This window comes from Macadamia integrifolia, chromosome 13 (genome assembly GCF_013358625.1).
Source record: "Macadamia integrifolia cultivar HAES 741 chromosome 13, SCU_Mint_v3, whole genome shotgun sequence".
In the NCBI taxonomy this organism is placed as follows: Eukaryota; Viridiplantae; Streptophyta; class Magnoliopsida; order Proteales; family Proteaceae; genus Macadamia; species Macadamia integrifolia.
In genome coordinates, this window is record NC_056569.1 from 8,729,614 (window position 1) to 8,746,859 (window position 17,246).

General features: G+C 37.9%; 3 protein-coding genes across 6 annotated transcripts; 2 read left to right on the top strand and 1 right to left on the bottom strand.

Annotated features, from left to right (window-relative positions):
• Nucleotides 1-3,115: 3,115 nt before the first annotated feature.
• Nucleotides 3,116-6,546, top strand: LOC122059366 (ATP-dependent 6-phosphofructokinase 2-like). Its single transcript, XM_042622102.1, has 2 exons — nt 3,116-3,948; nt 5,420-6,546. The coding sequence occupies exons 1-2, from the start codon at nt 3,322-3,324 to the stop codon at nt 6,239-6,241; spliced, it is 1,449 nt and encodes a 482-aa protein (XP_042478036.1). The 5' UTR covers nt 3,116-3,321; the 3' UTR covers nt 6,242-6,546.
• Nucleotides 6,547-9,497: 2,951 nt separating this feature from the next.
• On the top strand, nt 9,498-12,404 carry LOC122058810 (glucan endo-1,3-beta-glucosidase 5-like). The gene is made up of 2 exons (XM_042621498.1): nt 9,498-10,431; nt 11,142-12,404. The coding sequence occupies exons 1-2, from the start codon at nt 10,079-10,081 to the stop codon at nt 12,250-12,252; spliced, it is 1,464 nt and encodes a 487-aa protein (XP_042477432.1). The 5' UTR covers nt 9,498-10,078; the 3' UTR covers nt 12,253-12,404.
• Nucleotides 12,405-12,788: 384 nt separating this feature from the next.
• LOC122059980 (E3 ubiquitin-protein ligase RGLG2-like) lies at nt 12,789-17,208 on the bottom strand. Of its 4 annotated transcripts, none has more exons than XM_042623092.1 (12): nt 17,190-17,208; nt 16,828-16,862; nt 16,015-16,290; nt 15,231-15,456; nt 15,010-15,123; nt 14,822-14,919; nt 14,503-14,582; nt 14,308-14,413; nt 14,088-14,215; nt 13,831-13,996; nt 13,170-13,226; nt 12,789-13,080 (listed from the first exon to the last, which is right to left on the bottom strand). In XM_042623092.1, the coding sequence occupies exons 3-12, from the start codon at nt 16,195-16,197 to the stop codon at nt 13,000-13,002; spliced, it is 1,239 nt and encodes a 412-aa protein (XP_042479026.1). In that variant the 5' UTR covers nt 16,198-16,290; nt 16,828-16,862; nt 17,190-17,208; the 3' UTR covers nt 12,789-12,999. The 4 variants fall into 4 exon arrangements, with proteins under 4 accessions (XP_042479026.1, XP_042479025.1, XP_042479028.1 ...); XM_042623091.1 differs by lacking the exon at nt 17,190-17,208 and adding an exon at nt 16,955-17,171; XM_042623094.1 differs by lacking the exon at nt 17,190-17,208 and adding an exon at nt 16,955-17,171 and having other exon boundaries at nt 16,799-16,862.
• Nucleotides 17,209-17,246: the final 38 nt, after the last annotated feature.

Consider the following 17,246-nt stretch of genomic DNA (forward strand, 5'->3'; position numbering starts at 1 on the left):
CGAGAGTTCTTCTATTCAATCCCTTTCCTTCTTCTTGTTGCTGGATATCTCATTCGTACACATCTTCTCTTTGTTTCCCGAGCCTCTAGTGAGTTACAGACAAAGTTCGAAAAGATCAACCCTTAGAATCTCTTACCTATTCTATGTTTCCATCTATAAAGATTAGAGACCATTGGAAAAGAAAAGAGATTCCGGAGAGCCTGAAACCAAAGAGATTTAAAAGATTGTATTGAAGTCTTAATCTATTACCCAGCTATTCTATGTCTCTAGGGACCATTGGAAAAGCCTCAAATTAAATTATAGGGACCACATAGTGTCCTAAAAATTCCACTATTGAAGTCATAATCTCTTGTCTATTGTATGTTTCAATTAATAGATACCATAGAAAAACCTTCACAATCTATTTTTGGAATATGCTGGAAACTCAACATTTCAAGATATTTAGTAACATAGGTTCAGTGCGCATATGACGTCTGGGAAGATATAAGGGTGCATATTTGAGTTAAAAAATATGTTACTGCAAGCGTATGATATATTGTAGCCAATAGGTCGATCACAAGGAGATTAGTCACTCCATCTTACCTATTCTAAGTACGGCGAGAGTGAACAAGGGATAGTTGATTTTAGATTATGGTCCTAAAACATGTATATGAACGAAAGAAAATGACCTACATGTTTAACATCTAAATTAAACAATTCTAACGCCGGATTACTTTAATTAAAGAAGTAAAATAAAATGTTGAAAAATAACAACTAAAAAAAAAAATCTGCAAATAATAAAGCTAAACTAACAACTAAAGAACTGAAATAGAAAGCAAGTAAGTAAAGAAAAATTCTCAATACATCAGTTGAATTTTCGGGAGAGGCACTACTGTAGGCATCACATTCAATTATAGCACATATGTAAATAAGAACATAAGGAAAAGGGGGAAAAAAAGCATAAAAATTCTAATTCCACTACTTGTATTTAAATAAAAATCTTAATTCTACTACCTTGATTATGTGTAAGTTGAATTGAAACTTGATTGATTTGGAGTGATGGTATTGGAACAGAATTATTGATGAAGAACTTGCTCTCTTGAACTTGAAAACTCTTGATTCTTATCACTTGAATCAATTCTTTCCTAGAACTAGAAAGTTTGAAAGCTAGAACTATGGATTGCACTAATTAAATTAACTAAACTATGAACTAAATTGACAAAGTAAACTAATAATTAAACAAACTAACAATTAAAAACTGAATTGCATTATCATTTATCACTTGAATAAAATCTTGAAGAAACATAAGGAGAGAGATAAGAGAACTAACCATAAACTAGGCAAAATAATAATAATAATAATAATAATAATAATAATAATAATAATAAACTAAAAAATAAACTAACGGGAATAATCATCCTAGGAGGGGAAAGGGGCTTTTATAGGGCTTTGGTCTTGCCTCCTTCATTCTACAAGTCTTATTTAAAAAAAGAAATAAAATAAAATCTTGATAAAAATCTTCATTCTCTGAGATATTGTGTGAAAAAAGAAAGAAATTGTTTCTAAAATTAACAGATTCTATTCTTTCCCTGCAATATTAACCAATATCTTGCAATCTTTACTAAATCAAAAAGGAATCTCTACATAGCATCTTCAAGATCTTGTGAGGTGGCAAAGAAAGAGCATAATCCTCAATATTTTATAGAAGAGAGGATGTGGTACCCTTGAGTTGGTTCCTTTGGACAAGTTATTCAAGCTTGGACCGGTTCTTGGTTCGCTTTAAGCACTTTTTCTTGTAGTCTTAGAAACTAAAAAAATAAATAAATAAATAAAATATCAGAATTGGTACTATCCAAAGTGGGACAAAATGTATACTTATATCCCTAAGATTTCACACATTATTGTGCTCATCACTGCATGTCAGTGTTTTGGGTTGCATGTTAGGGTATTCTCAGTTGTCGGATGTGTGTTGAGCCTCCAGTGGCATGAGAGAGGATACGATTCAATTAAACTGAATGTGGGTGGTGCAAGTAAGGGGTGTCCAAGTATTAGTATTGGGGGAGGCATTATTAGAAACAACAGGAATGTTCTAATAGTTTTTTTCCAATTTTTATGGAATATGTACAAATTCAGTGGCTAAGATGAAAGCCCTTAGAGATGGCTTGATATTGTATAAATATTTGGGTCTCTCTTACTTTTATATTAATTCGGACTCTTCCTTAATTGTGAGACTTGTCTCTCTAAGATCATGTACCTTGTGGAGCTATTGGTATTAGTTTCAAGAAGTAATCAACCTCTCCAATTCCCTGAGATCTCATATCTCTTTTTCTTTTCAAGTAAGCAATCGAGCAATTAATTGGCTAACTATCTTTGCATATGAATCTATTATAAATTCGATTTTCCACGGAGATAATGCTCTCCCATATAATATTAGTTACATCATTTGGGAGGATAAAACAAGATTACCAATCATTCGGAGATTTTTCTTCTAGGTTGTGCGAGTGTCAGAGTGATTCATATCTTATGTGTTGGGATAAGACTAATTTTATCCTTCCTTTTGTTTTTTTTTTTTTTTTTTGTGTGTTTCTCTTAATTAATAAAATTCTAGATGCTTCTCTAGGTCCCAGATATAATATTTGAATTAAAAAAAAAAAAATGAATCAAACCAATTGAAATTAAACTAAATCAAACCGATATAAACTTATTGGATCATGTTTTAGACTAAAATTTGGGAAACCAGAACCAGATCAGATCACATTGAAACTAATAAGACATTGAATAAAATATAAAAAATCAAATCGAAATCAACATAAGCTGATAAGGCACCACACCAACCCCTGAAATTCATTTAAAAAAAATATATATATATATATATATATATATACTTTTGGATATATTTATTTGGTACACTGAAATCAAATCAAAGTCGAACCAGAACCAAAACCAAATCAAAATCAATACATCATTATTGTTTCGATTTTTAAAATAAATTAAACCAAACCAAAACCAGTCACCGACCAACTGCCACCCCTAACTATCCCCTCAAGGCTCAAAGCCCCCGCCGACGGTGAAAAGCCTCAGAATTTGATTTTCATATTGCATTAATGGCGGTTTAGTTATCTGTAAACGTGTCAAAATTTGATTTTCTTCCACCTGTGATGATGGTTCCTCGCCACGTACTGCTGCCGGCGACAACAGTAAGCTCCATTTACTTCCTCCATTACTCCCATGTCCGAGGCGAACCAGTCTCTTGTTTCTCCCAAATCCTATCTCCTCTGAATCTCTGATACATACATAAATTCATTCATCAATCTTTCCATCATTTTCTTCACCTTAATCGCCATGACTGATTCCCATTTGAAAATCCCTCTTCCCAATACCACCTCCCGCGGCAGACAGCCGGAGAAGCTGAACCAACTAATCGAAAGCCTCTCTTTTCCATCTCTGAACCCTCAACTTCAAAAATTATCCCACCTCTCCGGCTACCTGCAAAACCTTCCGACCTTCACAAACCCTTTGGACCACAACCAATACTACCACCCCATTGACGGATTCTACATCTCTTCTTCGGATGTCGTTCTTCGTCAAATTCTCTTGAATCTCTCCGATACCTTCCCTTTATCTTCTCCTCCCCCTCCTGTTGCTTATCACCGCGCAGGCCCTCGTAAGCACGTCTTCTTCGATCCTTCCACCGTCCGAGCGGCAATCGTCACCTGCGGCGGACTCTGCCCTGGCTTGAATACAGTAATCAGGGAGCTGGTGGTGGGATTGTGGGACCTTTACGGTGTGCGTCAGATTTTCGGTGTCATGGCTGGTTACCGAGGATTCTATTCCATGGAACCCATACGGCTTCATCCCAAGCTCGTGCATGACTGGCATATGAGGGGTGGTACCATCCTTGAGACCTCAAGAGGTGGCTTTGATCTACATAAGATCGTTGATGCCATCGAATCTCGCAGATTTAATCAGGTTCTTATGTTGATCTTAGTTAATATATATCCTCTGCATTTGATTCTTTTCTTCCCCTGCCCTTCCCTTCCCTTCCCTTGATGGTTAACATGAAAAACTCCCATCGCACATGCACCAAATAGACCTTAGCTATATATGTAAAGAAGGTTTGCTACTTTTCTGTTTTTGGATCTTTGGTCAATAAAAAATGGACTGTTAGTGGGGTTAGTGGGTCTTCAATTGCTCAAGTCTAGTCTCACACTCTCACTAAAGATGCCATTCAGGTGGAAGCAGGTGATGATGCCTCAAAGAGCAGAGATTAACATCTTTAACATGTTCAGACTTCAGACCTCATAAGGTACAAGACCAACATAAATGAATGGTCAATTTGGGTAGATAAGAGTGTAAAAAACTGGAGTGCATTATTTTGAAGGCAACCAATCCATAGTTTCTTTGTTGATTAAAATTTGTAGCATAGAAAGAATTTTCAATTGTTCAGGGCTAGAAGAGGGAGAAAAACTCAGTTTTTTTATGGGATAATCTTGATGAGGTGATAGTCTTTAATTACATGGGGTGAAAGAGGTCTTGAAAGTTAGCATCCTTCTCTGCGTTAGTGCAGGGGGCAATGAGGGCCGGGGGCGCACATGGGCATCAATGGGGTTGAGTTTATTGAATTTCACAAGGGTGGGGGCGCCCCCTTTCGTGTATTGGCGCAGGGGCTGTGCGACCAGAGAGTGCTCTTTTGCCCATAATTATTTTACAGAGTAGCAGATGCACATTTTGAGGAAAAAAAAGACAGTTCTATGAATTGGCCACCCGTGCTGAACTTGAACCGAATGAAGGCCGTGGTTGGGTGGTGTAGGCAGGTGCTGAAGCCAATAACAGCCATTAGCCACCTGATTCTAGTAACAGTGAGGAGAATGTTGGTATCTTGACAATTGAATTCTATAATTCTAATTTGAGTGTTGTTGTATTGGAGGGGTCTAAAGAAGAAGATTGCAAGCCATGTAAAGTGTTCAAGTCTACTTTGAAGAGTGGTGAGCACTCCTCCTATCTGGTCATTGATGGTGATTGTGAGACGAACATAATTAAGAGGGAGCTGGTGAACAATAAACTTCGATTGCCTAGGAAGCAATGAGGCTAGGATAAAGTGAATTTTCCTTCTTGGAGGTCGGCAGAGAACATTGGTGAAGTTGCAATCTACCTCTTGGAAATAATTCCTATGGACAATTGCCAGATAGTTAATGTTTTGTGACTATGGCTTCTGAAACAATAGTTCTCAGCAGTTGTGTTAACAGAATCTTGTGCTTTGGTAACAACTAACCACTATTGCTTTAATTGTTTTAGCTTCTATATATATGCTCCATTATCTTGTTAATTTTTCTCTTTCTCTGAAGTTGAATGCCGATAGACATAGTTAAACAATTTGGCACAGTAGTAGATTATTGTAAGTTCATTTGGTACTATGTTCACAGACTCTTCATTATGACAGGTCTACATAATAGGTGGAGATGGCACAATGCGAGGTGCTGTGGCGATCTTCGATGAGATATGTCACCGGAAATTGAATGTAGCAGTTGTTGGGATCCCCAAGACTGTTGACAATGATGTTGGAATCATTGACAGATCGTTTGGGTTTCAGACGGCTGTGGAGATGGCCCAGCAAGCAATTCATGCAGCTCATGTGGAGGCCGAGAGTGCTGTTAATGGTATTGGCTTGGTGAAGCTAATGGGACGAAGTACAGGTCACATTGTCCTCCATGCTACATTAAGTAGCCGCGATGTGGATTGCTGTTTAATTCCAGAGAATGATTTTTATTTAGAAGAGAAGGGAGGCCTTTTTGAATTCCTTGAACAGAGGCTAAAAGAGAATGGGCATGCTGTGGTAGTAGTAGCTGAAGGGGCGGGGCAGGATTTGATACCAAGAACAGCCTCACAGAAGGAAGAGAAAGATGAGTCTGGCAATCCAGTGTTCTTGGATGTTGGGGTGTGGTTGAAATCGGAGCTGAAACGGTGGTGGGACAGAGACCATCCGGGGGAGCTATTCACGGTGAAGTACATAGACCCGACATATATGATTCGTGCGGTCCCTGCAAATGCTACAGATAACTTATATTGCACACTTCTGGCACACTCTGCAATTCATGGGGTTATGGCTGGTTATACAGGGTTCGTCACCGGACCTATCAATGGCATCTATGCATATATTCCTGTGACAGAGGTGGCAAATGCAAAGAATGTTGTTGATATAAAAGACAATAAGTGGGCATGGGTTAGATCAGTTACTAACCAGCCAAATTTTGTGAAGAGCTAGAGAGGATCAAAGTGAGCTCTCTCTGATCTTTTTGGTGGTGCAATTTAGAATCACTCCATTTGATCCATGTTATGCTGAAATGTATATGATTGTGGAGAGCAGAGACAACTCCGGCCATGTCTGTGAGCAGTGATGCAGTGGTGGTTCAATGTCTGATAAGGGTGTGGACTGGCCACGGAGCTTGTGGGTATTGGAGATGCAGGTGTCAGGGATTTCCCATTTCCATTATCTTATGTAACAAGAGACTGGCTTTTTCTGTTCGTCTTCCTTCTTTAGTGTTTGTATATATATTTTACTTTCTAGACTTTTTGGTGCTTCAAAGAATCCAATCCGGGTTGGGATATCCATTTGGCTTAAAATTCATTAATGTAATTATGTTAGCTTGGAGGACTGAAAGGGCATGGATTAATCCTTGATTAGACCAAGGCATGCATGAGGGCAAGATTAATATAGTTGGGAATAGACAAAAAGAGAGAGAGAGATATGATTGATTGTTAACTGAATTGGGTCTTGACTGATTGATTGTTAATTGAATTGGGTCTTGACTCGATTCGCTTGTGGGTCGCTCACGTGGGATAATTATAATTCAATTAGGATTAAGACCCTTAGTTGACCAGAACTATATAAATAAGGTTGTATTTGGTAGTCATCTTTTGTGGGAACTAAAACATAGAATAAAGTGTTTAGTGTCAATTTGGTGTTTTTTGGTTTTTTCAAAATGTAAAAAGGAAAAAAGCGTTAGAAATGCAAAATAATGGAATTATGGATTTTTTGTCATTTCAATTTTGTTTCAAAGACAAAAAAAAAAAAAAAATGAACATTTAGGGTAATTGTTCCTAAAACACGTTCATCAACATCATTTTTTTTTTTAAATAGTATTTTGATATAGATACTAAAAATTTTGTTTTTGACACAAAACATTATTTCTGGAACTGAATGATTGTCAAACATAGCTTAAGAGTATGATCACAACAAAATAAAATTTTGACCTCATTTTAAGAATGTTTTCTTTTTGCCTCTCTCAATTGAGAGTGTATGTTTAGGATCCCTGTTGCAATTCTTAGACTTTAAAAGTTAAATTTTATATAATGAAATTGTTAAAAAAATGGATCGACGCATAGTGCAATTTGATTCGTTTTGTTGTGAGATAAGTAATATCGAGTTAATCTTGATATCTGTTCACTTTCTATTTTACATTGATTAAAAATAGTTAAAATAATGAGTAGCAAGTGGCGACATCTTTGTCTCTGCTTTGTCTTTAAGTGTGTTTTTCCAAGGCAATCAATCACGGCTGGTGTACCCAACTCTAAAACTGTCTTTTTCTTTTTCGTTTTGTTGAAGTTTCAATCATTAGCCCACTACCAAATCTGCGACCACCACATCAAAGAAATGAATTGAGAAGCATTATTTTAGGGCTGGAGCTAGTCTTCACAGTGACTCTTACAGGTTTAATCGGTGATTAAGGGTCATGATTTATAAATTTGGACGATGAGGAGGTTGTTGAGAATAACTCGCAAGGGTTGCCAATCTTATTCTAGAAGAAGGGCCAGCTCTTAAGGATAAAAATAAGGGAAGTGAGTTGTCAGTCTTTAAGGAGTTCTAATTATTTATCTCATTCAAGCCACCTAAATAGTGAAGGTATGCCATTAACCTCAGCTTTCATGCTTTCTATTAGTTCTTGAATAAAGGAACCGACCAAGTAGTTACCAACCCTACGTCATCAAAGTTTGATGCTACGAAAAATTTAGAGGAGGAGGGTTGAAATCGTCTGCAATTCCGATCTCGTACAATTCCGTGCAATATCACTTTCAGGCGGTGACACGTGTATTGATATCAATACAATGGTCCAGATCTGGTACAACTAATAAAACATTAAACCAGTGAAGAGGCATTTAAATCAGATCTAGACCATTGCATTGGTATCAATACACGTGTCACCCCCTGAAGGTGGTATTTCACGGAATTGTACGAGATCGGAATTGCAGATGATTTTTTTCCAGAGGAGGAAGAAAGAAATCATCTGCTTTTAGTTCCCTTCAATGTACATTGAATCTTAAGGTGATAATTCATCTCTCAGTTCTTTGGAAGAGATTTCGGAGTTTATGGATGAAAATTTCATTTTGTGTTGAGATGTTTGGAGTTAGATGAGAGAAAATTATGCCTTCATATTTCAAACTAATATGCATATTAGGTTTGCTCTTTATTTTTTTCGTTCAGCTGACTAAAAATTTTGATGTTCCATAGAAGATTGTAATGTGAACTCGTTGTTGGTACATAAGATAATGTATTTTTGCTTTTTTCAATAGTCTCATAGTTGATTTTTTGTTCTTTTTGTTTTTCTCTTTGTTTGTCTGGACCTAGCGCTTAATTTTTTAAATCTCCTTTCTTTGGGATTTAATATGTCTTTGCACTAGTGGGAGCCAATAGAACTACACGCATAAGTATCAATAGGAGGAATTTTCATCTTCTATGAGGGGTGGGATAGTCATTTTGCTCTCTATTGTGCCTAAGTTTAGGTAACACATTGTTTTTAGGTTACTTTTTTTCTTTATTTATTCACCCAAAAATTGGTTGGTGATGCAAGGTACATTGTATTTCTCCCTTTTTTTTTTCATGACCTTGATGCCTTCCAATGTGGAGAGCAATTAAATTTTATGGTATTTGTCAACATTATTAATCGGCAGCCCAAATAGTCATCCCACGGCTAGGGTGACCAGGGAACTTATGTCCATATGTTGGAGTGCATGTCTGAATCTCTCTAGTTGTGGAATGGGTCCTTTGGCTCTCCACTCCTAGATTCAACTCCTCTCCTGAGCTGATCATCCAGGTCTTGTCCATAACTACCTAGCGATCACTACGTGTCTAGGTGATGATCCAATAACTCCCAAATGCCTTTTTCTCTAGGCCTCTATCAGCACCTCTTTCTTCACGTCTCATTGGACATCGTTTGATCTTCGTCTAGACACATGATAATCACCAAAATAATTATAGACAAGACATGAACGACCACCATTAAGGAGAGGAGCCAGATCCCTCCGCCCACTGGAGAGGATCCGACCCGTATAAACCTTTCACCTTAATTTTTGCTTGAATTATTTATTAATGAGACGGCCCGGATGGTAGGGACACCATGAATGAAACTGCTGCAACCCATAATAGCAGTCTGGGGAATTCCACCCCTGCCCATGAGATTCCATTTCCCTGACTGCTACGAACGAGGTGGTTGCTACCCAATCTGTTTGGGGACACTGGGGAGTACGGAGAGCGAAACTATCACCATGTTGGTGCAGTGTTGACACCACACCTCTGGCCGAGAGTGATCAGTTCTTGGCTGAATCCTCCGTTGGCATCAAGTGAATCTCTCTCTCTCTCTCTCTCTCTCTCTCCCCTCTGGTTCCTCCCAGGATTTGCGTTGTTACAGTGATTAATTTATCATTTCCTTTCAATGGGTTATCTCCCAATTCCCAAGCCCAACAATCTCGATTCTGGTAGAACCAAGTCTCAGAGGAATAGAAAGCCTTTCATGGTTCCTCATGAACTTTAAAGTCGATTCTCCATCAAATTACCGTGCAATGGAAAGAAAGAATGGAAGGGTATTTACGTAATCAACCGTAAATGCAAATGATTAAAAAAATTGAATGAGAATTATTCCTTTAATTTCTCGGACCTTCTTCATCTTCTTCTTCTTCTTCTTCACTTTACCAATTACCATACACCCCCAAGCTCACACCGACACCTTACTACACTCCCAAATCTCTTCAAATCTCCCAGGAAGAACTTCTATACAGAGATATACAGTAAAGCCCATTACAAACCCTGAAGTACCTAAGCCTGAAAATGGCGGAAACCAACTTTTGTGGAGCTCCTCTCATTCTTCTACTACTTTCGACCTCATCTCTAGTGGTGGTGTCAGTGGAATCCGCCATTGGTGTAAACTGGGGAACCGTCTCTTCTCACAGGTTAGCTCCTTCCATCGTCGTAGATCTTCTCAAGGAAAACAAGATACCCAAAGTGAAACTTTTTGATGCGGACCCAAATGCTCTTTCTGCTCTCATGGGAACTCGGATTGAGGTTATGGTGGGCATTCCGAACGAGATGTTGTCCATCTTAAGTTCTTCACCTAATGTTGCAGATTTGTGGGTTCGTCAGAAACTTTCCAGATATCTAGTTAAAGGTGGTGTTAATATCAGGTACGTTTATAAATCGCTCAGCCTTGATATTTTTTTTGGCTAATTGGAGTCAATCTCCTCTGTTTAAACCTTAAAAAAAAAAATACTGAAAAGGAAGCGGCTGTTCAATGCTTTCCCAAATTTCAGAATGAATTCAATACCCATATCCAGAACTAATTCATATAATACAATGGTGAGTAACATATTAGAGCTTCAATTAGAAATTAAATTGATCCATTATTTGTGCTGCATCTGTGCCAGCCCTAAAATTTGAAACCATAAGGCAGCAATCTTATCGCATTTTTTTCTTGGAAGGAACAAATAATAATTTGTTGTACTTTGTCTGCTAAGGGATCTGTTATTTCTTACTGTGATGACATTATATAAGTCAAATTCTGATGGAACCCTTGTGTAATACATCAGATCCTTCTAGTTAGACATGTTACTTTCTTAATGAAAAAAGAAAAAGAAAACAGAAGCATTTTGCAGGAAACATTCTTAATGAAAGAGAGAATTTTTCATGGCCTACAGAGAATTGAGTGTTGGAAGTATAGACTAGCTGAAATTTGTAACCTCTCAGGAAAGTGGTGTTCTTCACATAATATTGCTGAATGAATCTGAATATCTAAGCTTAGTGATTATGTCTCAGATAGATTTCATGTTGGGTTAAATTAGTCCTGCCAAGTTTCAAAATTTTCTACTGGAAGTTAATGACTACAATGTGATCACAGGTACATTGCAGTTGGGAATGAGCCATTCCTCACCAGCTATTCGGGTCAGTTCCAATCCTATGTTGTTCCTGCTCTGCTCAATCTACAGCAGTCGTTGGTGAAAGAGAATCTGGCAAACTTCATAAAGCTAGTAGTCCCTTGCAATGCGGATGCATACGAGTCTTCCCTTCCTTCACAAGGAGCATTCCGCCCTGAACTGACCCAAATCATGACTCAACTAGTTTCCTTCCTCAACTCAATTGGCTCCCCCTTTGTTGTCAACATCTATCCGTTTCTGAGCCTCTATGGAAACTCAGATTTCCCAGAAGACTACGCATTTTTTGATGGCACATCGCACTCTGTCACAGACGGGCAAAATGTTTATTCTAATGCTTTTGATGGAAATTTCGACACACTAGTAGCTTCTCTTAACAGGATTGGATATGGTCAGATGCCCATAGTCATTGGTGAGATCGGCTGGCCGACAGATGGTGTTCTGAGTGCAAATCTCACCGCTGCTAGGGCTTTCAACCAAGGCCTCGTAAATCATGTCCTGAGTAACAGAGGAACCCCTCTGAGACCAGGTGTTCCACCAATGGATGTTTATCTCTTCGGCCTTCTTGACGAAGGTGCAAAGAGCGTTCTTCCTGGGAACTTTGAGAGGCACTGGGGAATATTTTCCTTTGATGGTCAGGCTAAGTACCCTCTGAAACTTGGCTTGGGCAGTGGATTATTGAAGAATGCAAAGGATGTTCAGTACTTCCCATCAAGGTGGTGTGTTGCAAACCCGTCAATGGATCTTTCAGGCGTGGCCAACCATTTCAAACTTGCTTGCAGTGTTGCAGATTGCACGACACTCAATTCTGGAGGATCGTGCAATGGAATTGGAGCTAAGGGGAAAATCTCATATGCCTTCAACAGTTATTATCAGCTACAAAAGCAGAATGAACGTAGTTGTGATTTTGATGGGCTTGGTATGGTCACATTCCTTGATCCTTCAGTTGGTGAATGCAGGTTCCTTGTTGCGGTCGGTGACAATAGTTCAGGTGTTAGACTACATCTTGAATATATTTCTGTCTGGGTTTTGTTTTTGTGGGTGTCTATGTTTCTAAGACTTTTAGGTTCTCTGTGATGTGAAATGGTTTCACAAGTGGGTTTTCTTATGACCCCCTGTTGTGAAATCATTGTAAGTTAATACATTATAAATGTAATACAAATAGAGAGGGAAAAAGAAACTATTATACAATTATTAGATTACAAAGTAGTTGAACTTCATTTTAGTAACTAATGATTCGTTTTTATGATGAAACTTGTTGATACTTCAAATTTTGAGTAAATATTTCCTTCCCAACGGGAAAACTTCTCTCTTGGGAAACAAATGGGTTTTTGTTGAATGTTTGATTTTTTGTGAAACACTTGAATATGTACCCCCACTGCTTTTTTCCCAAAATGTCTTCATAGGTTATCTGAGTCTTTATTTCTTATTACCTCCATCTAAGAAGAGAAGCACCCCCCCCCCCTTTCACGGTTCCCCCCCCCCCCCAGGCGACCAGTCCAAGCTTTAGATTCCCTTAACGATCCATCACGGTTCAAGGCAGAAGCTATGGTGGAACATGTGCTCTCTAGCAGTGGTGGAACATGACAAATTGAATATTGACTCAGAAAGTATTTACAAAAAATATAATGAATATTTGATTCAGCCAAGTATAGAACTTAAGATCACACAGAACAATAATAGAATTAAGATCACACAAACCAAGTATCAGGAATGATAAAAAACCAGAATCTTCTAAGCCATTATTTACAGACACAAAGCTAAAATGTCAATTTAAAGAAAGGAATGCATGAGAACATTGTGTAGGGGGACCCAAATTACAAATTAATATAGCCTTATCCTTGTGGTTATATGGATTCTGCAAATGGGACAGAAAGCCATATCTTTGCCACATCCATAGCATGTCTGCAAAAAGGAATAGGTCGTTTAAATAAAAATAAATAAAAGAAACAGAAAAATGACACTTGAGATATTAAACCTTTCCATAATTCTACCTGATGGCCACATCCAAATGCAAGATCTTTGGCAGCACTTCTACACTCGGGACAGATCTGTAAGAAATCAAGGGGCATCATCTTCAGAGTCTAAAGAAAACGCATATAATCCGCACTTCACATGCATCGTTGCTTAATAAACACATCCAAGAGTATATGTTTTGAAACTGCTAGTGCTACTCCTTGTAGTATAACAGAAATTAGATAAGGAAAAATGGTTCCCGTACACCTTAAATTGGACCATTCCCAATACACAAACTATTTTTCCGCCACGTAGATTAATGATTTGGAATTCTGACCAAATGGATGGATGGGGATCCCCTGGACAGGCCACATATCAAATGTGGCTGCCAATTGGGGTTAAAAAATGGGATCAGATTGCCAATCATCCATATCAAAGAACACTCAGAGCAGTCCTTGAGAAGCTAAAAAAGGAAGAAAATTCCTAACTATTTGGAGTTGGGAGGTCTTAAGGATCAACGAATCCTTCTAATCTGGGTCGGGATTGGTTAGGATCATCCCACAAAAAGAGATGGCCATTTTTAGGGATTGTATGGATGTACATGGTAAGGTACATGGATGGTGTACAAGTGGCTAAACAGTAGATCCCTACTATTGGACTTGATATGGAAGCTAATCTAAATTAGGTGACCATACAAACCTGATGGTTGCGTGGAGCATGTTCAGGTGGAGGAGGAGAATATGTCCTGTGGTGATATCCAACACTCTGCTCAAAGCTGTTTGAACTTGAGTACTTCGAACTAGAATTTACTGAACCATAATTTGGGGGAGGGAGAGGAATCCTCCCTGGGGTCCCCCTCCGACAACTGCAAGAAAAATATGAACAAGGGAAATTTTATTGTTGACTAGAATATAAGTTCAGGGTAGAAGAATGAGATCCAAAACAGGTATTAATACCCCAGGAGATGGAGCTCTAATGTTGCTTTGTACTGCGATGGTATTTCCATCAGAGCTGCCAGAGCAAATTCTGCCTCCTTTTTAGAGTTGGGAATGTTTCTTGACATGAGCTCTGTAAAATTTACAAACTGCACATGACACAGTTAAAGATAGAATGACTCAAGGAAATTATCACCAGCACAATTTATAGCACAAAGTCTTTTCATTTTAGCTTTACAACCTGAAAATTATCAAATGCTCGAGAGGGAATATTGTCATCAAACTGCTCCATCAGGTCCCAAGGGCCATCACCGACGCCAACCAAAACAATTGACAATGGGTATTTGCTGTAAACAAGAACAGCGCACTGGAAGGTATTGCAAGATATCCTAGACAATCGAAAAAAAAAAGAGTCAATGGTACATGAGTTTACTACCTTGCGTTCACTATTGCGTTAATTGTATCACGCTCTTGTGGACTTAGTTGGCCATTTCCTGTGTCAACACTTCGTGTTACCTAAGGCCACCATATTGTGTCACGATAATCAGAATTGAAAATTTACTAACCAGAAAATACTACATTTCAGTTCTATCAGGAACAAAGAAAATCAAGCATTCTTAAGTTTTCCAAAATTAATCAAATTAGACAGCAAAAAGAAAGGATCCATTTGGACCCTTCTACTATGTCCTGCAAATTTGAAGATAATAGAAAGATGAAATTAAGTAGTTAAAGGGACATCAAGCACAAAAACTGACCTGTCCATCAGCAATGATCATAAGAACATGATACTGACCGCCACTATTCTCCACAATTCCGACAGCAGTTTCTATTATTGGGGCAAAGGAAGTTGGTCCTGGCAGATGGGAGAAGAAGCAATCTATTTTACCTGCTCACTGACAAAATTTCAAGAAAAATAAAAATAAAAATTTTTGTTAACACGAACCAGCTAGCCGAAGATGTGGAACTAATTCCCTATATCGCAAAAGTGCTTCCTCAAAGCCATTACAAGGCCTATCATCTGGATAAAAACTGAACACCTCCTGATCATGTGTTGATGCTACAACCAGGTAAAAACAATAATAACATGTCAGCTCCACTAGATACATATACTTTTCTGGCAAAAGAGTATGTTTTATGTCAATGGATTATGCTTGTTTCTCTAACCATCTCCAAAGCCAAAACAGGGTATGAGGTTATCCTCGTCAAAATCGGAAAGTGCCCTTCCTATGATGTTTATCGCCTGTTCATAGGGGTTAGGAGACTCTCCCAGGTGATGCAGGCTTCTACGGTTAAAAGATCTTGAACCTGTCCATTCATTGCTCTTTGTAAAGTCAATGCCAACAATGAGATTGGAAGATTCCAGACCAGCTTGAGCAAGAGCGTCTGTCACCTAGCATGGTAGGAAAAAGAGTTGCATTTGCAAATATTATCAAACAGTAAAGACAAACGGTTAGAAAAGCTCAACCATCAGAACTACAGCACTGTAGGAATGAATTAGAATATGAGAAAATAGAACTTGCAATATGATGCTTACAAACATAATCACAAACTAAAATATGTATCCTATTCAATCTTTTATTCCCTTTTCTTCTATCAATTCTGTAAGCTGATGAGAAAATTCAGTTGGAGACAAAATTAAGCATTCAAGAACAATCAAAACCCAGGATTCTTTCCTCCATTTTTTTAGTGAAGCCTTTCACCCCAAGTTGTAAGGGGCCACTATATATTAGGAATAGGTCTCTGATTCCAGAGAAAAAATTAGATATATATTTCCTCATTGGTTCCTGAGATATGCAGAGCAACCTACAACATGTTTAAACCACAAGAAATATGTTTGGCATTCAAATGGAGATACAAGAAGTTGTTTGAGAAATATTTAAGATGAAAATGATGACCAAACTGCATGTGTACAACAAATTAGAAACATCTATGCAGAATACCCACTTACCTGCTCAAGGGAGTTGTAGTTGTCAGCAATCTTCGTGTACCTACTCTGTGATTTTCTTATTATATCTGATTCCATGCGGTTACTTGCATACGAGGGGTAGGCTGAAGAAGTCTGAATTGATGGTGGTTCATAATAAAATAGATCATCAGGGTTGAAATGTGCTGTTGACTGTCTCCCTCCCATAATTGCAGGAAATCTTTCACAAATTTGACTGGTTTATGTAGATAAGCAGCTGTCCAGGCTTGATGAATTGAAGACTTCTGTCCAGTAGTAAAGCTGCAGGTTGATCCAACTAAGTTTTGTGAGTTTCCACTGGGAAACCTTAAAAACAAGAAAGTTAAAAAGACCTTCATTTGTCAAGTTATAAGTGGAATATATCAAATCTCATATAGCCTGTTTTAAAGGGGTCTCCTTGACTTTTCAGTCCAACAAAAGGAACAAAAGCACAAGTCAAGAAGATTGTGAAGCATAAAATACAATGGCTAAATTAGGACTCCCAATATGTAAGAACTGAACAAAGTAAAATTCTTGAAACCAATTCAAGAAGCAGAAAAGTTAATTTTATTCCCAGAAATTCAAAGAAACTAACATCTTTAAATGATAAAACATGTCCATCCATCAGTAACAATTTTAACATAAATCCACACTGAACGAAGAAGGGAGAGTAAATGCAAGCCAAAGAAACTAGTTTTATCATAAAATTGTAATAGAAGACAGTAGCTAAGAGAAGGAATAAGTCATGAAAATCTCCAACACTTTCAGAAAACAAACAGCAATCACCTACAAGGAGCAATTGGTATCTGCAGAACTCACCTCTCTGTTACTGAAGCTGCACTTAGATATCTGACCTGAAATTCAAGAGAAGAAAACTAAAAAGAAGATCCAGAATAAGATACTGAAGAAGATCGAAAAGTAGTGAAGTGAAAGACGGAAATGATACTTCATAGATTGACGGAAGAGAATCAATAAATAAGACCTAAAACGCGTATGAAGCAACTACTACGAAATTGCTGGGAAAAGGATATCTCAATTCTCAAGAGGTGTTGAAGCTAAACAACCGCAAAAGATCAAAACTTGAAAGGGAAATTTCATGAATTTCGAAAATCTGATTTTGGGTTTGACTTAGAAATACTTGACAAGTAAATAAAACTGAAGTGGAGGGTAATTTGACCAACATTGATTGAGCATTTCACCATTAATTCTGGAACTGTAGCAGTCGAAAGAGAAATTTG